Consider the following 23,753-nt stretch of genomic DNA (forward strand, 5'->3'; position numbering starts at 1 on the left):
GCAGCGAAGGAAACAAAAGAAAAATTCAGAGTAGGAATTAAAATCCATGGAGAAGAAATAAAAACTTTGAGGTTTTGCTGATGACATTGTAATTCTGTCAGAGACAGCAAAGGACCTGGAAGAGCAGTTGAACAGAATGGACAGTGTCTTGAAAGCAGGCTATAAGGTGAACATCAACAAAAGCAAAAGGAGGATAATGGAATGTAGTTGCATTATATTGGGTGATGCTGAGGGAATTAGATTAGGAAATGAAACACTTAAAGTAGTAAATAAGTTTTGCTATTTGGAGAGCAAAATAACTGATGATGGTCGATGTAGAGAGGATATAAAATGTAGACTGAGAATGGCAAATAAAGCGTTTCTGAAGAAGAGAGATTTGTTAACATTGAGTATGGATTTAAGTGTCAGGAAGTCGTTTCTGAAAGTATATGTATGGTGTGTAGCCATGTATGGAAGTGAAACATAGGTGATAAATAGTTGAGACAAGAAGAGAATAGAATCTTTCGAAATGTGGTGCTACAGAAGAATCTGAAGATTAAATGGGTAGATCATGTAACTAATGATGAGGTACTGAATAGAATGGGGGAGAAGAGGAATTTGTGGCACAACTTGACTGGAAGAAGGGATCGGTTGGTAGGACACATTCTGAGGCATCAAGGGATCACCGGTTTAGTGTTGAAGGGAAGCTTGGAGGGTAAAAATCGTAGAGGGAGACCAAGGGATGAATACACTAAGCAGATTCAGAAGGATGTAGGTTGCAGTAGTTACTCATAGATGAAGAACCTTGCACAGGATAGAGTAGCATGTAGAGTTGCATCAAACCAGTCTCTGGACTGAAGACAACAACAACAACAACAACAACAACAACAACAACTTACAGAATAATTTTGTTGAGAACTCATCACTTAGAAAGAAAATATTGATTGCACAAAAACGAGGAGTAAGAATAATATGTGTTATTCACCTGCAATCATCATGTAGGTACCTCATCAAGGAGTTAAGTGTTTTAACTACACCATCACAACAAACACATTCACTAATGGAATTTATCAAAAATAATCCATCACAGTTTGAGAAGAATGGTGATGTCCACACCTGCAATACCTGAGGAAAAAATTACCTCTATTACCTGTTATTAAAGCTGTCAGTGGCACAGAAAGGAGTTCAGTATGCAGCAACAAAATTATAGATAATTTTTCCCAGTAACATGAAAGTCTGACAGGTAGCAAAGCAAGTTTTGTATTCAACCTGAATTCATTTCTTGTGGACAGCTCTTTCTATTTCATGGACAAATTTCTCTTTAAAAACTGGTAACCTGCAAAAGAAAAAAAAACTAGTTTGTAAGTGTAGTTGTGTTAGTAGGATTAAAAAATAACTTGTTCATTTATGTTAACACCAAACATTTATGCATATGCTGCAAACTGACTCGTTCCACATCATTTTAATTAAAGAACTGTTCAAAAGGTCTGTGGAACATGTAATTAACTGACTGACTGACTAACTTGTCAAACATGATCATTGAAGTGGTCCTGGTATTATGGTGTTGTGAGGCAAAATGTTATGCAACTGAATCGAACTGCGTAGGTGGAGGTGGCCTTGGAATGAGAGGATATCTGGCAAATGGACTGGCCCATTTGTTCTTCTGAATCGCATGCCGTTGAACACGTGCGGCAGGATGTGTTGGGGAGATGTACTGCAGCACGTCCGCATGCACCAATGACAATCCAGCAGTTGTCAGTCATGCTGGCGTAGGAATGGATTGCCCTAACACAAGAACTCTGTGCCAACCTTGTGACCAGTGACCAGCATGGGAGCATGCTGCAGAGCACACACTGGTGTCCACGATAATCTCACACACTATTAAGAGTCTTGGCTTGCCGTTTGTAATGTTCAAGGGACCATCGTAAATATCACAGACTTCAGTGTAATTATTGTCTTTTAATAAAAGTGTCATTTCTGTTTGCCTCATTGCACATTTCCTTCAGTTAATTCTGTAATATAGTGTAGCAAGTCTTTCTTCGTTTGGTGCAAGTTTCATCGAGCTATGTTACTTGGCAGTGACACATCATGTGAAAGCTACATTCAGTCTTAAGTTTTGCACACCGGTGTACCATCTTGACATTTTTGTTGACTACAGTGCTGATGGAGTATTTCGTTAATTAGTTACCATCTGCCATTTATCTGTACTTGTGTTTTCTGGCTGTACCAATTTTTATGTGTGTATATTATAATGCTGAGTGTTACTGTTGTAGAGCATAAATTTCAGCTTCATTTGTGTGGCTGCCCTGCATATGTGAAAATGCTAGACATTGGTTTCACAAAATTTTATTTAACTTTTTATTAATACTCATGTCGTAGTCATACTAGTTATGCAGCCATCTTGTGCTGTAAACCTCATTGTCATCCTACATGTCACTGTGAAAGACCGGCTACACATTTTTGCCCAAATATCCCAACCCATCCTGTGCAAACCGTCCTGTCCTCATTAGTTAATCACATTCTCTCTGAACTCTGTTTCAGCACACATTATATACTTGTAACACACCACTGTTGTAAATTAGATAGACCATCAAGTCCAACTCAACAAAGTACCACACACATGGTATATGCAGCCAGCAAAGTCATGTAGACATAAGCTGAATTTATGATAGTATCCAAACAAGAGCTCACAGATGTTAGTATCACCAGCAAAATGAAAACATAGTCAAAAGCTATTGTTTATTTTGAGTGTTAGATCACATTTTTTTTGTCAGTTCCTTTCTTTTAATACTACTTGGTCAGAAGGATTGGAAATAAATGATAAATTTCTTCTATATCTTATGTTATGTTTCAGGCAGTGTATCTTCAGAGGGTGTTGCTAGTTCTCCGGATGCTACCAGCTCAAAACTAAGTCATCAAGACTTGCAAGGCTATGCTACTTTACGCTCACTGAATCGGTATCGTCTTCCATTTTATCCTGACTCTACAACTCTTGCTGCGGAGGAGTTGCTTTATTTTGAGGAATTTAAAGGCAATACATCACTGTTGCTAGCTCTTCGAATGAGAAGTTCAAGCAATCAGTTTTCGCAACAATCGTAAGTAACCTATTGATGTATGTTTCTTTTTTATTGTACCTTAATTTGCTCATGTGGTATATTTTTTCCTTTGACCACATTGAATTACACAGTCAGTCCCAGTGTGTCACACAGATTTTCTTCATATAGTAGCCTTTCAAAATTTGAAGTGCATACATTAAATATTCACACACCATTACGCTGAAATGTGTAACTTTGGTACTGCCCAAAATTATTGAAATTGTAGTTATTTTTATTATTCAGTGTACTATATGAACTTTACAACTAATCACTTATCAGTACAAACACTTTACATGAATTAAGTCCTTCAGAAGAGACTACATGAAAAGTATAAAGTAGAACAGAAATAAATATACCATTACTTTACTGCACAGTGTCAGCTGATATAAAAGCAAATAATAATTCTTGCATTGTTGTTAAACTCCACAGAAGTTTGTAACAGAAAATGTGGCTGCATCTAACGTTGTGCTATAATAAAACTTCTTGGCACAACAAAAATTGTGTGTCAGATCAGAATTAAACCCAGACTGGGTAACAATATATTTTGATCCACAGTAAGCAATAAAATCATTCTACTAGTCATGTCTCTTGAATGTAGATGGAGATTCACGGTAATGAAGGGTTTCTATAGAAACTTCATGTCACTTAAATCATCTGCTTAATATATCCAGTGTGTTTCAGTGTACATGAAGTTGTAAAGTAGATGATGATCAGTTTATTCTTATCATTCTGTTCCAACTCAGCCAGTATGTAGACTGTTCCTGAGCACTCAGTTGATACATTGTTAAACTATATCATTTAATTTTTTCCATCAGTGGTTTTGAAACCAATAACAACTACATCTATGTTGAAGCTTATCAGAGAACCATCCACTGAAAATAAAAATTACATTTATTTTCCACTTAACACAACATATTTGTGTGCTACTGGCTGCAGGCTTTACAGTTTTCACTTGTTGAGGATCATAACACTTTAATTTTTTTCTGCCTCTTATGTGCACCCAACAGCCAAACATCTGGGACACTGTAGACAAAACAGCAGAAAAATTGGGCCATTTTGCAATAACAGTGAAATAATTAGACTAGTGTGTGACATCAGATAGAGGGAGTAGATCATTTATTAAGGAAATGTGAGATATCTGACGTTTATTCTGTATTCACCTATGCCTTGTGTGCTAAGGATGGCTTACTTTATGACACAGATTATGGACCTGACTGAATGTTTGAATCACAGTGACAATACCTGGATACTGACAAATATGAGTAACAGAGGCTGTAAAACTTTCAAGAATTAATTTGTAAGGGTTCACTATCTACCATTCAGGCTTAATTAAGGATGAAAACAAATTTTAACAAAAAGTTTTTCCCACCTAAGTTCGCTTATCTTCATTGTTCACAACTTGAAATAATAACTTTGCATGTTTTGGAGTGAAGATTAAAGCCACAAAATTACCTTCTACTAGCCTACCATGTAATGCGTTCAAGAAGACAAATGTTACATCAGTTTCTTGTAGCATAAAGATTAGAAAAGTGGAATGTTAATCTGAAGGTACAGAGTTCACAACTACATATTCCCGTTTTTTTTTACCGTTTGTACAAATTCACTAGAAAGAATAAGACAGCCATATTTTGGACAATGTTTACTCAAATTATGAAATTAAGTGTGAGGGTAACAGTGCAGCATATATTGCTGCATATCTACTTCACTGTAATTGAAATATTTTTCTTCAAGCAGCTAAAGTCACGAAAGATACAGTGTCTCACATAAGAGAAACTATCCAATCACAAAAGCATATTATATTTTTGAGAGTTATTCTGAAAAGATACAGTTTAACATGAAATCATTATGGTACCAGTTCAGTGTAAGAAGTGTAACAAATTTTTACAGGTACGTGTAAGTGTTTATAAGTGATTAACAGCAGAATACTTCAACCAAGAGTGTAAGGGTAATTAGTACTAGTGTGCCCACAAACAGCCATTAAAGCTCTCATGAATGGGCTATATTATCAAATTAGTAACCCAGTTTTACTGAATCACATACTTATCAGAAAATATTAACTGTTATATACAAAATCTAATATGGACTTCTAGAAATAAAGCATACCCACAATTCAAAGCCTTACAAAGGAGTCTGACTCAAACATAGGCATCTCAGGTAATGAGATAGGTGCTATTAATGGGTTTTTAGTTTGGTATAGTTTATTAAATATGAACCAAATGTTGTAGTTAAAGGATGAAAACAGTAGAAATTGTGATTCGCTGTGTCGCCCTGTCACTGACCTACTTAGGCAAAATGTTGTAACTCGATGCACTAGTGTATACCTAGAAATATTGTCCATCACATGTGTGTAACTATTATTTCACTTTCCATTCCTGTGACAAAATGCTTTTGTAGGATCCAGTGCAATGTGTGCTATGAAAGGTGGTACTACAAACCCGTCCAAGACAAAAAAAAAAAAAAATAATAATAATAATAATAATACGGTTTCTTCATGCATTTTATAATGTTATTCAGATTTTTGTTATAGATGGTTTATGTCTTCTACACAAATTCTAGGGCACAGTATATTGTGTGGATGCGTGGACAGTCAGTGAACACACCGCTGGATGTTTTGCTCATGTCCGCAGTTAAACTCAAACCGTTTACTTCCAGTTAACTGTAATATGCTCATGGTGCTGATTGTGTATGGGTGATTGTAACTGAGGTGTTGTCAAAGTGGTTTATTACTTATGTTAGACATGGTATAGTGATCTGATGCCGAGTTATTTATCTTGTCAAGTTGATGATATCAATCACATGGCCTGTCCTCTGCAGTGAGCCTAGCTACAGCTGTACAGGATTCAGCAAACACCTGCAGTGTGCATATAAAGTGACTTGCTATCCACACTCGTCACATATTTGGCGCATTTATAAGTTTTTAGCATCCTGCATATACACAACAGTGATTAAACTTCAGTGTTACTAAACTCGAGTTCTGGATCCAATAAATGAATGATATTCAGGAGCAACCAACAACTGCCTGACATACATTACATATACATTGAGCTGACAAAAGTCATGGGATAGTGATACACACATGTTCAGATGACTGTAGTATTGTGTTCACAAGTTATGAAAGTGTAGTGCATTGGCAGAGCTGTCATTTGTACTCAGGTGATTCATGTGAAAAGGTTTCTGACATGATTATGGCTGCACAGCGGGAATTAACAGACTTTGAACATGGAATGGTAGATGGAGTTACATGCATAGGACATTTCGTTTCAAAAATCGTCTGGGAATTCAATATTCTGTGACCCACAGTGTCAAGAGAGTGCCGAGAATACTACATTTCAGGCATTGCCTCTCACTCCAGACAATACAGCGGCTGGCAGGCTTCACTTAATGACCAAGAGCAGTGACGTTTGCATAGAGTTGCTAACAGACAAGCAACAGCGCGTGAAATAAATGCAGAAATCAGTGTGGGACATATGATGAATGTATCCATTAGGACAGAGCAGCGAAATTTGGCGTTAATGGGCTATGGCAGCAGACAACCGACACGAGTGCTTCTGCTAACAGCACGACATCACCTGCAGAGCCTCTCATGGGTTTGTGACCATATTAGGTGGACCGTAGATGACTGGAAAGCCACAGCCTGGTAGATGAATCCCTATTTCAGTTGGTAAGAGCTGATTGTAGGGTTCAAGTGTGATATAGATCCCACAAACCCATGGACCCAGTTGTCAACAAGGCACTGTGTAACCTCATTGTGGCTCCATAATGGTGTGGTCTCTGTTTACATGGACTGGCCTGGTCCCCCTGGATGTTCAGCTACTTGGGAGATCATTTGCAGCCAATCGTCGAAGTCATATTCCTAAACAATGGGATTTTTATGGATGGCAATGACCCATTGGTCACCCAGATTGCCCAACATAAATCCCATCGATCATTTATGGGACATAATCAAGAGGTCAGTTCATGCACAAAATCCTGCACCAGCAACACTTTCACAATTATGGACAACTATAGAGCAGCATGGCTCAGTACTTCCGCAGGGGAAATCCAACGACTTGAGCCCATGTCACGTTGAGTTGGTGCTCTACTTTGGGCAAAACAAGGTCCGAACGATACTGGGAGGTATCCCATGACCTTTGCCACCTCAGTGTATGTCTGCAGCAGATATTTCCAGTATGCATGATTTTTGTTTCCTTTTGTTTGAGAATTAGACATTGGACACATATGTGTTACAATGGTTCAACAATTGGCATTCAACAATTAGGCCAAACAGCCATTCTCTGTGTTTTATTGTCACTATTATTACTCACTGAGTACACATAGGGCAACACTAACACAGTCCGAAAATAACATTGCCTTGGACCAAGTTTAACTGGTTCTCTCCATCTTACAGCCTTGTTTCCATCTGCAGCAGGAGATCAGCCAAACAGACTTTTTCTCTTTATTTAAGTATGTAGAAGGTGACTATAATTAAAGTTAAACTTTCAGACTGCCAATAGAATATTATTGGAGATGGGGGGAAAACATGTGGCAGAAGAAAAATAAATAGTTACCAAATCTAGCAATAGATTTAATTTAATAGTGGTTGACTGCAAATGACAAATGAATCATACAACAATGCCTAAGATGTGAGTTTGATATTAAACAACTTGTACTGCTCAGCGTGCAAAGGTGTACAGGTGTGATGCTGTTAGTTACGTGAGCCCATCCACCACCCAAGGTCATATCACATCAGATGGGAAAAATCGGTTTTTAATTGTTCTGAGGCCAAAAACTGCATAAAAAGCATAAATCACATTGGTTTTTAATTGTCCTGAGGCCAAAAACTGCTTAACAAGCATCAATCAGAATCAAATCGAATTATTAATTTCCATGTGACTGGTGCAAAACATGTTCAATATGCTGTCCACTATTTTCTGCAACAAGTTGAAACTGAGAAACAGCATGTTCCACAACTGACCGAAGTGTTTCCAGGGTCATGTTCAGAGTATGTTGCACAATGTGTGCCTTCAATGCAGCTAAGTTTGCAATTGGAACACTGAACACATCATCTTTCAGATAGCCCCACAGCCAGAAGTCACACAGATTAAGATCAGGTAATCGGGCCGGCCGGGCTGTAGGGAAATGGCAGCTGATAATTCTAGCATTTCTGAAATGGCACTTCAGCAGCTGCTTAACTGGATTTGCAATGTGCGGAGGTGCACCATCTTGCATAAAAATGATCCCATTCACACATCAATATTGTTGGAGAGCTGGAATGATATGATTGCGCAAAAGACACTCATAGTGCTTACCAGTGACGGTACAGGTAACAGGACTGGAAGCACCTGTCTCTTCGAAAAAATATGGCCCTATGATAAATGATAACGTAAACCCGCACCACACAGTGACCTTTTCAGGATGAAGTGGTACTGGCTGATTTGTGTGTGGATTTTCCATTGCCCATATTGGACAAGTCTGCGTATTGACATATCCTGTCACATGGAAGTGGGCTTCATCTGCCCACAAAATCTTCCATGACCAGTCATTGTCCACTACCATGCAAGCAAGAGATTCTAAAGCAAAGGTCTCTCTTGCTGGCAGGTCAACAGAAAGCAACTCATGCACATGGGTAATTTTGAATGGGTAGCAAATAAGAATGTTTCGTAGGATTATACACACTGTGCTCTGCATACTACACGTTTGCACACCACCACTCCTCTCCTCCTCCATTCCTGTGGTCACTGCTTCCACTCACGTAGAATCAATTCGTTTCATTTTCTTCAGACCCACGGCAGTCATCGGACCAGCATCTTTTTCAAACACTTCAGTGTCTGGAACTTCGGCGGTGCGATGGGTGCACAGTCATCATTCTTGTAATACAGCTTTACAGGCAGAGCGCAATCCTGCATTGAGATAATCATGGCGAAAGTCGCAGACAGGAAAGGAGCAAAAGCCATGTACCCGGCGTATTTATACCAACTTCAATGGGTCATGTGCAAGACAGGTGTTTTCATTTACGTATTCTGAGACACAGCGCCATCTATTGATCAATTTTCACGCTATTTTTTTTTCTTTTGCCATACGTTTTCCCCTTTCTTCGATAATATTCCGTTGCAATTTGGCGTCATTCTGACCAGTGGTGTTATTTCTACAGCATTTTGAAAGTTTAACTTTCTGTACATTTTAAAGAATCTGGCCTCAGACACAGGCATGCTATAGATGCAAGAACTTTACGGCACATATATTTTGTTTGAATTCAAGAAAGTTTCCTGAGAAGTGGTTCAGAAATGTTTATTCAGGGAAAAACATAGACAAACACATATGCAAGACGAAACTGTCCATCTTGCAGGTAGGATTCAAATCCATGACCTCTGAAAGTGGGTCTTAGTGTCTTGTGGCCCATTCCGCCCTTACAAGCTGGAGTCACATAGGCTCACTGGCAGAATTATAGCTGCAATAATTTTTGAATAGCTCTTCATTTAGAGCGTCACCACTGCAGCCTGTTTCAACAGAAGTAGGGTTATTTCTTCCTTAGGTATCAGGATAAGAACAAGAAGCAGAAATCACATTGTGGGAAGTCAGTTGCAATAGCTCACTGGGTGCATTCAGTTTGAGACAGAATTGTCGCTCTGATTGAAGGCGTTAGGGGGTTGTTTTTTTTCCCCACCCCCCATTAGAGAGGCAGACAGGAGGCATGGCAGGCCACGTCACCTACTACTAAAAGAGATGTAGGAATCATGTTGAATGACGCACTATCAGAGTTCCTGTCTCAGGCGGGAAGAGAACAACGCACCAGGAGTACACAGAGCTTGTGAGTATGACAGTTTCCCTACCTAAAAGCGAAGCAGTTTTGATGAGACCAACTTCCTCAGTACCAGTGACACACTTCACTGAGGGCTGAGGAAAGCTTTACTGCAGGCACAAAGATTTGCTGCGAAACAGGAACTCGTTGAGGAAAATGTTTTATACTGGCCAGCAGTTGCGTAGCTCCATCTAAATGCGGCATGTGAAAACATAATTATAATTTTCACTGATGGGAAGGTGTTTTCCACAAGCTACGATAGTCCAAGAATGGTTTACAGACTGTGAAGGATAAGGCATCATGAAGAATACACAGTGACAGCGAGAAGTGGTCAGCTATCGATTTCCTCCTAGTATTGGATTTCTGCGAGGGGAGCACATGGCTTTCTTTTAAATCACCTTCGTTCTGAAAACATCCTTGTCTTGTCCTTTTTCTCTCTCCTCTAAGGTAAAAGGAATCATGACATACTTTTCTATGAGATCTACTATTCTTGCTTTCCAATCTCTTATTTTGCGGTTCTACCATCCTTCCTCTTCTCTCTCTCTCTCTCTCTCTCTCTCTGTGTGTGTGTGTGTGTGTGTGTGTGTGTGTGTGTGAGAGAGAGAGAGAGAGAGAGAGAGAGAGAGAGAGAGAGAGAGAGGGGGGGGGGGGGGGGTAGGTCTGCCTTAACATCTTAACAACCAAAGTCAGAGGACACAGTGACTAATGTCAGTAGCAAGCATATCAGCTTCTCCAGGCAGCTATTTAGTATGTGTGGGTATTGGGCAAACTACATTTCATGTACGGAAGAACTGAACGAACTATAAGTTATATCCTTGTGACTGGGTATGGATGTTCATCCACAGTTTCTGACTTCTGAAATCCTGTTGTGAATAAATGCAGAGGTGCGAGACATTTTGGTGGTAGCTGCCAATAGTGATTACTGGTTGGCAGTTTTGTAGTTAAAAGTAGAGATGTGGGAAGTGGTATGAGGAAGAAGCTGGTGGTGTTAATCGAAGGCAGCACTTCATGAAAATAACTATCAGTTGGACGCTCTTTAAAAGGAGAATGAACTGTATTGTTCCCAAGAGATCTGATGTTCTTGATTTCCTGTGACTCTTTACTTTGAATATTGGTCTTGAGAATTCTCTTTGCTCACATTTTTGATAACAATGTAGTGTTTTAACTGTGAGTTAAGTTGAGATGGTCAAGTGGAGACTGTAAGTGATGTACGTGTCCAGTCCAGTGGTAGGGATTTGGAACTTAACATAATGTAATCAGATTTCTACAGAGCTGATAGTAGTATGTACAGGGTAACATTTGTTTCTTCGTCTCTTCTCTAAACTATTTTGGTAGTACCCTAGTGTTTTAGTCGCACGTCCATTGTTTCAGTTTAGATTTCTATTTACTTGTACACAGTTGAACGTGTTTATGGTGTGTAGTGTGTAACGTGTTGTGCCTGAAGAAAGAAATGTTGTTTCGTGGGTAGCTGACCATCCTTGAACGTTTACGTATGACAGAACTGTTTTATATTGTCGAGTTTGCGAGAAAAATGTTTCATGTAAGAAAAGGTTTCAAATAGACCAGCATGTCAAGACAAGTTTTCATATCACAGGAATGCAGAAGAAAGGGCCACGGCAACAACTTATGAGTAGCAGTAACCAAAAAAGTCAGTTTAACATTGATCTATGTGAGGCATTGATTGCAAGTAATTTGCTTAAATCAAAATATACCAGATGAATCAACATCGTGTAAAAATTACATACCGACAATTTACATAAATGTTCTGGAAGAAATATGCAGTGAACTCAAGGACAGCATTATCTGGATTTCAGTTGATGAAACTACAGACACTTGTGGCTGTTACATTGCAAATTTAATTGTTGGTGCTTTAACAAAAGAGCCGCCTTCTTCATATTTAGCAACCTGCAACATACTCGAAAAAGTAAATCATTCTGCGATTGCCAGATTTGTGAATGAGGATATTAGAAAAATATTTCCAGAATCTTCTGCAGATGAAAGGGTGTTTGTGTTTATTTCAAATGCTGCTCCCTATATGGTCAAAGCAGGGAAAGCCCTCCCAAGTATTTTATCCCAATTTGAATCGTGGGATGTGATGTGCTTTGCTCAAGGAGTACATCGCTTTGCTGAAGAAGTATGTTCCACGTTTGTGAATGTAAATAAACTGATTTCGTCCACAAAGAAAGTGTTTCTAAAGGCTCCTGCTCACATAAAGACCTACAAAGAAAAACCACCAAATGTGCCTTTACCTCCCGAATCAGTGGTAACTTGTTAGGGCATGTCGGTTGAAGCTGTGTTGTTTTACAATGAATATTTCAAGGCCATTAGAGGGGTAGTGTACAACTTCGATAGTGCAGAGGCTTTGTCAGTTTGCCAGTGCAAGGAAGCTTTTAATGTTTCTGGTATTAAAAAAGACATTGCTGTGATAAGTACTCATTTTTCCCATATGCCTGCAAGTATTAAAAAGCTTGGAACTCAAGGCTTGGCGTTGAATGAATGTATTCAGTTAATGAATAAAATTATTCTAGTGAACGCCTCATTGCCAGAGGTATTCCCAAGAAAACTTAAAGAAAAATTTGAAAACATTTTAAACAATAATGCAGGTTTGAACACTTGTGCAAATTGATAGTTTATTAATGGGATGGGTGAACTTTTACCAGAAGCAATAAGTGCCAACTTATCACCTAAATTCAAATACTGCCCAGTTACCTCAGTTGTAGAATGGTCCTTTTCTGCATATAAAAATGTTTTGAGTGATTTGAAGACACAATCTTACTACCGAACATTTGGAACAGTACTTGGTCATTTATGTTTGCAATAGTAGAAAAATGTAAAATAAATTGTAAATGATGCTTTGGTCCAATAGTATTAATTTAAAGTTAATGCTGTTCAAAAAAATTCATGATTGTATGTTGTTTTTTAAATAAAATATGACGGAGTTTTTGAGTGTGCCGCACTGCGTGCAATATAACTCGAAGTTGGTACTGTACAAATTGATTGTTTCGCTGTGACTCGCTCACATCACATCCGCTTGTTCCTGACAACAATAGCAAAGAAGGAACAATTCTTGAAACACGATATGCATCCCCATTTTGCAAATTTTTAGAAAATAATCCCAGAAAGGCCCCTTCCTAACCTTTACCAGAAAGCTTTCAGAAAATGATAGTGTTTTAAATGTTCAGATTTTGTGCATGGCCGGCACTCTTCCTCGTAATTGATGTGCACAGGTTTGACTTTGATATATAATGCACACAGTAACTACCATGCTTTTTTATTATTTGATCTTGCATATTTTGACACTTTTCAAGCATTGTTTAAGCATTTTTCATGCGTATGTGCATGCATTTTAAGGTTTTTTATGATGCGTATAATCCAGTCTCAAATCATAAGCCTGTACACTATTGTATTGGTTTAAGAATGGCTTCAAGATAGCTCTTGGGCACATTTACTTGTCTGCAGATATTATTGCTCACCAACTCTTTTTTTAATGGAAAAAAAAATTGCAGGCAACTACTGTAAAACCAGAAAGACCAATAGACATGAAAACTAGCGATCTGTCATACAAAATCAACACGGACAAACATGAAGAGCCATTGGGTAATCAAAAAACGAAACAGAAACATACATTGCTTAACCCCCAACTAACATCCTGCAGTGTCATCAGATATCTCAACAAAACAGGAAAGCAAGAAAAACAAAAAAATATTCTTTATACTCAGTTTAATAGACCTCATAACAACCATTAACTCCCATTACTAATTAATTGCTCTATAAGGCTGTCTGGTTACTTACACAATCTTCTTCTGTTGAAGAACGAACCTGCTAATAACCGATCAACACCAATAGCTCCCACTATAAGGCAAACACTTGTGTGCTAAATAACAACACACATGTGGATGTTGAATACTGGTGATGAGACTCAGCATCCACACATAGACACAGAACTTATTCTTGTAGTCTTCCAGTATCAGAATGAGGTTGGCAAGTGCACAGGGATTCCAAATGTCAGTTTTGATATATTTATATACTACCGTAATAAATCTTCGTCCATTTGGCCATGAAGACGTCTCTTCTGTCCCCAAGGAGGGACAACTAACTCACTCATCAATACCACCAGGTCCTTGTGGTCCCTGAAATATTTTAAGATCTACGCATTTTTTGCAGATCAGGGCTGTAGCTACAGTTTGTTCGGCAGCCATCACTACTGGGAGTTACCGCCATAATCTCTCGCATGTCTGCACTTAATTACAACACAATGCAGAATTAAGAAACTGCTGATGAACATCCATGCCCAGGCACAGGTGCATAATTTATAGTTCTTTCAGCTTGTCCATACTCGAACTGTAGCTTGTCCAATCTCCATGGATCCCGAAAAGCTTTCTGGAGAAACTATTATCCACTGAAATTAGTCACTGCATCCTACGACACTCTGGACGCTAAGATGCGAGAGCGCGCGCGCAGGTGTGTGTGTGTGTGTGTGTGTGTGTGTGTGTGTGTGAGAGAGAGAGAGAGAGAGAGAGAGAGGGGGGGGGGGAGGGGGGAGTGGAAAAGGAAGGGGAGTAAAATTATACAATAAAAGATTGAAAAGCAAGAAAATTAGATCTTATAGAAGGAGAGACATTACAAGAAAAAGCATAATTTTAATTGAAAGTGCTTGATTTGTTTATTAATTTTGAAAGGATGGAGTGAGAGCAAGTAAGGTTAGAGTGTAAGAGAAAGAAAGATGGGAGGGGAAATTAAAGATGAGCAAATATTAGAAAAAATCTTTTATATGTTTTTGGGAGGATGCAAGGGGTATCAGTAGAGGGGAAGAAAGAGATGAATTTGAAATAACAAAAAATAGCATTAAAATCACTCTAAATTTATCACTTTTCAAATACATAGGCAGGGAGCAAATAAAAGAGGGGTAATATTTAAAAAAATATATTTAAAAACAACTTATGTCGGTTAAGAAACATAATTAAAAGCTAACTCTTATGTCAGATTAGATATTTTTCTGTAGCCAAGTGATCTTCCACTGGCTCTCACTGACAGAAAGTTGAGAAAAGAAGTAAATGAAATCGAATGTTTTTAGTGTTATAATATCTTGTCCAGAATCCACCATTATTTCTAACTTATCTTGACATGGAATCTCTGAAGTGTCAGACACATTTGCCAGAAGAGGCAACTTCATCCCTGGCTTCAAGAACGCAGTCCCAAAGAATGTCGGCAACAGCCAGTTAGTTTCTTGGCCAAATATGTGACTGTGTTCATGTAACCTCAGCCCATATATCCACCACTGGATCCATATTTCAGGAGCTCATGGCGGCCAGTCCATGACCTTAATGCTCATGTTGGACAGCTGCTGCTGAATGAATGTGGACTTATGCACAGGAGAATGATTTTCCTGTAATGTGAATTCTCCTTCAGTGCATAGCATTTGCACTGAAGGCTGCCATCAAAGTCTTCATTATATGTGAGTACTGCCTGGAATTGTAAGTTCCCTCAATTCTGTGAAGTACTCCTGCTTCATATGCAGAAATCCGACCCCCACAGGAAATTGATAGTCGCCTTGGTCTTCTAGTCATCACGACATATTCTTCGTGATGTCTTGACCCTTGCAATCTGCTAAGTACTGTTGGGCAGTTGTTATGCATGGAAAACACCATCTCATCATTGAAAATTACACTTTTCCACACCATGTTCATATTGAGCTCTGTAAATTCCAGCTGGAATAAAATATTTTACTGTTTGAGTTTTTCTTTCACTGTGGAGGTTTGTGCATGCAGTCCAGCTGCCCTCAGCCTTCAGTGAATTGTGTCATTGGAACCGAGGAATATGATCTCTTGCTGCAACTGCTTCACGATTAGTGAGGGAAGCTGTCAGGTCTTAACGTGCAAGCTCTGTGTTCTCCTGGTGTGTGCTTAGTCTCTTCCTGCCTGAGCCAGGAACTATGTTGTTAGTGCCTATTTAAACCTCATTCCTCCACCACATCTTTGCAGTAGTACCTCCTGCCAGAATCTCTAATTTAAAACGTGCCTACTTCAGTCAGAGCAATGATTCTGTCTCTTAACTGAATACTCCCAGTGAACCATTGTGACTAATGGCCCCAATGATATTTCTGCTTGCTGCTCTTATACTGATAACTGTGTAGGAAGTAAACATATTTTGGTTAAAGGGTGTGGCAGTGGTGACAGCCTGGAGGAAGACCTATTAAAAACGTCTTGCTGCTTTAATTCTGCCCTTGAGCGCGTGGCTCCAGTCTGAAGAGGCTGAATGTCAGTAGTTAGCATCTGTAGCAGGCTTGTTTCTTTGAAACATATGTATCTAAACAAAGAGAGAAAATCTATCTGTCAAACCTCCTGTTGCAAATGACAGTAATAGTAGATTTGACTTTGCTCATAGGCATGTTGAGTTTATGTAGTCTTTCTGCATACTTAGTGAGTACTAATAATGACGATAAAACACAATGAATGGCTGTTTGGCCCAATTGTCGAATGCCATTTTCAAGAATATGACCCATTGTAATACATATGTCTCTAATGTCAAGTTCTTAAACAAAATTAAAAAGAATCATGCATAATGGAAATAGCTGGAGCAAATAAATTTGTAATCTGTGTCAGGCTGTCATTGGTTTGTCCTGAATGACATGCATTTATTGGAACCAGAGCCTGAGTCTTATTGATAAAATTGATCTGTCACTCTTCATTAATCCTGAATGGTAGACAGTGAGCCCTTATAAGCACATTCTTTTAAGATCCATACCCTCTGTGCCTCATACTTTATGGTATCCAGGTGCTCTCCCTGCAATTTGAACATTCAATCAGGTCCATAATCTGCGTCATGAAGTAAGCAGTCCTTAGCACATGGGACTAGGGGAATACAAAGTGAGCAACGGGTATTCCGAATATCCTGAATCAATGATCCTTTCCCTCTGTCTGATGCCATGCTCGGCCCAGTTTTTGCCAAATGGTGTGATTTTTCTGTCATTTTGTCTACTGTGTCCCAATTTGTTTTTCTGCTGAGAGTACACATTAAATCTGTGTGACACATTACTGAGGAAGGAAAAACAATGGAAGAATTTCAGTTTCATTCTTGAAACATTAGATTGAAGGATTAAGGATTAGTTTTCACTTCCCTTCATCACATATGACTTACCTAGTGATGGAAGTTCTGAGAAACAAAAAATTCAAATTTTATTTAATTAAATGTAATTCACATGCATCATTCCTGTTTGTGTGAATTTAAATGTACTGTTGGCAGACCTTGTCAGTGTATTAAAACCAAAAGTGAAGTAGTTAGTGCACTCACATCTTTGTGAATGTAGTATAGTATTAATAGGTCCTTGAAACAGATTCCCTATATTTCTCGATAGTTTCTTATCACTCACTTTTCATTGTTGTATTTTGTGTTGCTTAATTTCTTTGTAGGTTGTGTGAATTTGAAGCCAGTATGCCACCTCGTTTAGGTGGTGTCCCTAGCTCAGCATCGTTGGGCTCCAAAGGATACTTTCCGAATTATTTCAGTATTGGTCGACAAACAGGTATTTTATCAATTTCAGATGCAATACAATCTTCCAAAATTAGTTTCTTGTAAGGAATTTTAAATGATGTGTGTATATCAGTCATCGCAATTCAGTAGTATAATTATGAAACTATAGTTTATTTGATTTGAATCTTTTCATATGTTTTCCACCCCCATTAATAATAATAATTATTATTATTATTACAATGAGCTATTTAAAATGAATTCCTCAGGTGTAATTCCGAAAAGGAATGGCTAATGAAATACTTTAAGTTAGGAAATGTTAGCTGCTACACATTTATAATGTTATTATGATGATCATTTTATTCATTAACGTGTGTCCAAACTCAGAGAGAAAGTAATCTGTAATAATTAAAAACTGCAGATATACAATATTTTATAATTCCATAATAGCTACTGTACCTTAAATACAAGGTGATCAATCATTAATGCAACCACTTTTGTGGCATATAGTTGGATGGTGAAACTGGCTGCTGTGCCCATGGTGTGTGTGTGTGAGAGAGAGAGAGAGAGAGAGAGAGAGAGAGAGGAGGTCCACAGTAAATATAGTATGGTTGTTGCATAAGTTATTTCTAACATACATAACATAAATGTTTCAAAATAAAAGTATATTACTCACATTTATTAAGCAAAAAGATGCTGGAACTGTCCCCCTTCATTGTTCAAACATTTCTTACATCTGTTTAGGAAATTGCTCATTGCACTCTGCAGTTCCCTCTGATAAATCACAGCAATTTCTTGACAAATGTTAGAATTAAGTTCATATAAAGTGTGTGGATTTGATTGATACCCTTTCTCTTTTAATGCCGCTGCCCCACCCCCTCCCCCCTCGAGATAAAAATTGCAGGGTTTAAATTGGGTGGGGGGAGAGGGGGGGGTTGTAAGAGGAGGCGATGTGTTGTTAGTGATAATTGTATGTTGGAACACATCGTGAATTTCTTGTAATGAAAAGATGGCTGCATGTGCCATCACAGAGTCCTGTTGAAAGGTCATGAAAGCACAGTCTCTCTCAGTTAAGTGGGGAAATAAGGGAAGGGGGGTTCAAAATGTATTCCACGTATCTCTTGCTGTTAGTTGTTCCTCTAAATAGAGCCTAGTATTCTCTCACCACTAATAGCACACCCCACTTGTGTTTTTTGATCATGCAGGTGTGCCTTGGGTATTAAGGTAGGCTCTTCAGAATTCCAGTAATTGTTGTTTTGTGAATTAATGTATCCACTTAGGTGGAACCATGATTCATCCGAAAATAAAGTTAGGTGAGGGTCAGTCCCTCTGTCATGCAACCTATTCAAAATCCATTCACAGAACAGCAACATTTATAAGGGTCACCCAGTTTAAGTTCTTGCACTGCAGTTATTTTATAGAGCTGTAACTTCAGTAACTTTGAACACAGCCATAGCCCATTTTCTGAAAAAGATGTTGAACTGATGGCCATAGCCCATTTTCTGAAAAAGATGTTGAACTGATTGTCTAGGAGACCTTTCCAGAGCATACCCAATGTTATCGAGAGCTTCTTCTGTGAGTACTATATGTGATTGTCTTTGCTTCCTGTCAAGAACACTTCCCGTTTCACAAATTTATTTAGCAATTGATGAATTGTACTCCAATTAGGAACTTGAATATCAAGAAATTCCTGTTGAAATAATCTCCTTACAGCAGACGCTGATTCTTGTACACATGTATGGATCTTTCAGGAATACACTTTGGCAGGTAGAATACTTGTATTTCACCATTTTACTTGAAATACTTTCACACATTACACTGTATTTCATCATCTAACAAACACATGCTACCTGCACAACAATTCTACACAAACAAAGGCTTCACAGCGGAGGGGGAAATATTCTCACTGCCACCCACTGGCTGACAGTGGGCAAAAAATGTGTGCCAGGTGGTTAGATTAAGGACAAATCATCTAGTACATTATTGTACCAAATTGGGATGTTTTTGATAGTACACATCTTCTGCAATGAAGTTTTTAAAAGCTTCTAGTAACACTCCGCATCTCTTATAAATAGCTTACTGCAGGATCTGTCCACTTCTAAATGTAAATTTGTGGTGGTAAATATAGTTATTCTAGCCATCAAAAATGTAAATTATTTTACGCCTTTTTCAAATACATGTGGTCTGTTCCGTAGGATCTAAAAATTGTCCGTTTATGAGAATCTAACTGTAATCCAAATATTGTTTTAATAATTTAAATAAACTGATGTGCTGTATTTTGTTCATTTATTACCAAAAGGGAATGTTTTAACAGGCCCATCCAGACAACATGATGAAACTCGCCAATGCTATATGGGTATCAGCTTACCACAACAATTGAGTGTTCTTTTTCCAACAGAAGAGTGTCATTCACAACAACACTCTGTAGCAACTATGAGGCACAGGTGCTCTGTGTCGTTTAGTGAGATGGATGAAGTTGCAGAAACAGGTACTTAAATTATTTTAGGAGATTGCAAATTGAAGTAATGTTACTTTTTTCCAAATAAGAAGTAAGGCATATATTACATATTGTGCAGGCATACATAGTCTCACTGTGTAGTTGAATGTAAACTCTGGTTCTTGGTATTTCCACAAAGTTTTTCTAACTTGCTTGGCTGTATAAGTAAATTTTCCTGGAGTGTCATCTTGGAGGTCATGCATTTTACACTGCAAATTTGTTATTCCTTTATGATCTATTTGTTTCAAATGGATTATAATTTAAACAAAATGATAATCATCATGAGCTATTTGTGTTAATGAAATTTGGACGTCTCCATCTGTAGAAAATGGTTTTAAAGGGTAACACTCTGTTCAAAGAATGAACGATAGACATTTCATAAATATTGTGGTACGTAGCTTCTTCTTAAATGTAAACACTAGATTGTAACAGCACTGCTAATGTGCCACCACATGCTTCCATTATTTGACAGATTTAGCATTCAGTGTATAAGAATTCCTTTTCTAGATATTCCCTCAACCCCAAATTGTTGTCACTGCATTGTCCAAAAAGTAAATGAATATATAGTTGCATGCAAATCAGCACAGTTCCTATTTTCAAATAGAGCAACCTTTAATTTAGACTGTATTGTAATATTGCACAAACACAATATCAGAATTCCCACCAATCAACTTTTAATTAGCTTCCACATGAAGGAAAATATGTACACACTGTATGACATAGTAGTCAATACAGACACACACAATCATGGCGTACATTAAGGCATTGTCTCATCATGGAAGTACACAATCATCACATAAACATTAGGGTGGCTGAGGGCCCAACATACCAGCTTATATGCAGCTGTTTTGCACATGGCGTAGCACTTGCTGCTCTTTCTGTACCAATGTAAGGTGACTTCTTCAGGCCAGCTGTGGAGACACACATAGTTTAATTATGCATCTCACTGCATAGAGTTACAATACTCCTTCCCACTTGGAAAAATTGTTCACTGTAGAGGTGTCCATGTTTTCATGAGAAGGCGCTACTGTTAGAGCAGGTGCTTTGCCACCAGAGGAGCATACAATCTGAAATAGCATGGGTGTGGACAGGTGGGGTGCCCACTCCCTCGTGAGAGCCAGTGTGGCTGCATCAGGAAGGAATTTATGGTTGTAAGCAGTCTTTCCAAGAAAGGTCCGCAACTCTTTGACACTAGTAGGATGTGGAAAAACCACAGTGGCATCAAACATGCTGGTGTTACGCCTTGACACCAGCACGCGAGACTTCAAAACAGAGATAGACACTAGATGGCTGAAAAAATTGTGATTTTTCCCAAGTTGCTTTCAAGCCAGTGACCTTCAGCAATGTGAACAAGGCACAAATGTTCCACAGGTGTGCATCTGTTGAGGTACCAGGGACCACAATATCATTCTGGTAGTTAAAGCACCACAGCATGGAGGCCATGAGTTGCCCCAAAAATTGATGGAAAATTGCACTGGCACTAGCCACGCAGAATGGCAGGCACTGGCATTGGCATAACCCAAAGGGGGTATTCACTATGAAGATACATTTGTAATCATCATCCAAAGACGGATGCAAGTAGGCTTCTGACAAGTCTATTTTGGAAAAATATTGGCCTACAGAAAGGTATGCTAAGAGTTCATCCTGATAGGATATCAATAATAGACTGTGAAAATCACCACAGAGCTGAAGGTTGCCATTAGGTTCTGTGACAGTTACCAACATTGTAGACCGTTCATTAGAGGAGACAGGTATGAAAATACCCAAGGATGGAAGTTGATCAAGTTCTGCTTGGATTTGTTCCCATAAAGCTATCGGGATTGAGCAGGCACAGATAACAGGGACACATCATCGGTTTCATTGTGATGTGAGCCTTGAAATAAGTAACAAACTTGAAACCTTCCAAAAACAGTGAGGAAAATTCTGTGCAGAGCACATCCAGTAGTTGATTTGGAACATGATCTGATACCAGATGCACTTCATCATAAACAAAAAAAATCTAAAAATTTTGAAGGCGTCTATCCCAAATAAGCTTTTAGCGTTGGCATCATCCACCACTAGAAAGGTCAAAGACTGAACAACTGCCGTATACATTACATGAGTAGAAAACTATCCCAGTATGGATATTTGTTGTTTGTTGTAAGTCACCAACTGATGAGAAACGGGACAACAGCGGTGATCCAAGATCCACATAGGTTTGAGAATTTAACATAGTCACTGTTGCACCCATGTCTACTTGCATTTTTAACAAATTGTGCATTTTTAACATCATGTCCATAACATGTACTTGTTTGGAGCTACTGTCACTTGAGAAACCAGTTCATTTCCATGTTCACATGTCTGATGCAGGAGGTTGAGAGTCGCACACAGAAGAAATATGTCACTTTTTTTGCAATAGTTGCATGTCACACAACACTTTGGACGTGCAACTCACTCACGTTGAACAAAACGATAAGGGCAAGAGGCAAGAGGAGCACAAGGCCGCTGTTGAAACACTCACAGCTGTTGCTGTTTAGCACAACAGTGCCCCATGTGTCATGGAGACCATGATTGCACAGCCGTGATGTCATCTTCCCTCCCCCCCCCCCCCCCCTCCCCACCTCATGAGCTAACCGACCATGGCTGAGGAGGAGAATCATTGGCGACTACTACCATACCAAGCTTTTGTCTGATTTCCTGCTTCCCTAGATACCCCAAACAACTGGGCAATGTACAAAACCTCTGTGAGAGAGGGATTTTCACATTGTAAAATGGCATTTGCAACTTCCCTATCAGAGGTCAAGCGTATTGCAGCATCACGAACGATGGAATCAGTGTACAAGTCCCAATGAGCTTTAGTAACAAACTGGCAATGATGGCTAAGCCTGTGATGTTCTGCTGCCCAAGCTTTGTACGAATGTTGTGGCTGCTTTTGACAAGAGTATATCTCAGCATGAGCAACAACAACATGGATATGTTTGCAGTGATAGTAGAGAGCAACTGATATGTTTCATCAAAAGAGAGACTAGCAGGTTCCTGAAGAGGAGCTAGCTGATACAAAAAGTGATAAACACAAGGAGAAATCCATGACAAAAGCTGTACACATATTGGGGTTGATGAGACCAAAAGCTTGAAAATATTGATGAAGCCGTTTTCATATGCGTCCCAGTCTTCCACAGAATCCTCGTACAGAGAATACTATGGGTGTTACGTCAAAGTCAGCCAACCCAGTGATGTCATCAAGGCTGCTAAAGTGTTTTGTTCCATGGAAAAAGCCTGCTGCTGGTTGGTGAGAACTAACTGCTGTGCAACAAGGGATTGAAGAATTTCTCCTACTGACATATAGGAAACTGAACATGCTGAGTAGAACACCACACTTGTCACCAAAAATATCGTAATGTTGCACGCGCGCGCGCGCCCACACACACACACACACACACACACACACACACACACACACACACACACACACACACACACACACACTCTCTCTCTCTCTCTCTCTGTCTCTGTCTCTGTCAGAATTCCCACCAACCAACTTTTAATTCTCTTCTATATAAAGGAAAATACTTGGACACTGAATAACATCGTAGTCATTACAAACATGAAATGAAGGATTACACTAAGGCACAAACTAACAGTGAAGTATACAATAATCACATAAATATTAGTGTGTCTGAGGGCCCAGCATGCTGTCTTATATATGGCTGTTTTGCACACAGCGTAGAGATTGCTATGCCATCTGTGCCGATGTGAGGTGGCCTCTTTAGGCTGGCCATGGAGATGCACGCTGTTTAATTATGCACGCTCTATGTAAAAGGTTAAAACAGACTATATTGATGTTTTCATGTGCATTAGATGATTTTATATTTTTTTCTTATGAGAAGTTTTCAACACCTTATGTGTGGCTGTCACTTTAATGCTGGTATTAACTATCATGAACCTAGGGAGTATTTCT

General features: G+C 38.8%; 1 protein-coding gene across 1 annotated transcript in view; it reads left to right on the forward strand.

The window, feature by feature from the left end:
- Nucleotides 1–23,753, forward strand: part of LOC126471001 (rapamycin-insensitive companion of mTOR) — a 265,260-nt gene that overhangs the window by 213,519 nt on the left and 27,988 nt on the right. Inside the window, exons 22-24 of the mRNA XM_050099053.1 lie at nt 2,834–3,074; nt 17,262–17,374; nt 19,634–19,807. Of these exons, the coding sequence (XP_049955010.1) occupies nt 2,834–3,074; nt 17,262–17,374; nt 19,634–19,807 (528 nt within the window). The remainder of the gene's footprint in view (nt 1–2,833; nt 3,075–17,261; nt 17,375–19,633; nt 19,808–23,753) is intronic.

This window comes from Schistocerca serialis, chromosome 3 (assembly GCF_023864345.2).
Source record: "Schistocerca serialis cubense isolate TAMUIC-IGC-003099 chromosome 3, iqSchSeri2.2, whole genome shotgun sequence".
Lineage (NCBI taxonomy): Eukaryota > Metazoa > Arthropoda > Insecta > Orthoptera > Acrididae > Schistocerca > Schistocerca serialis.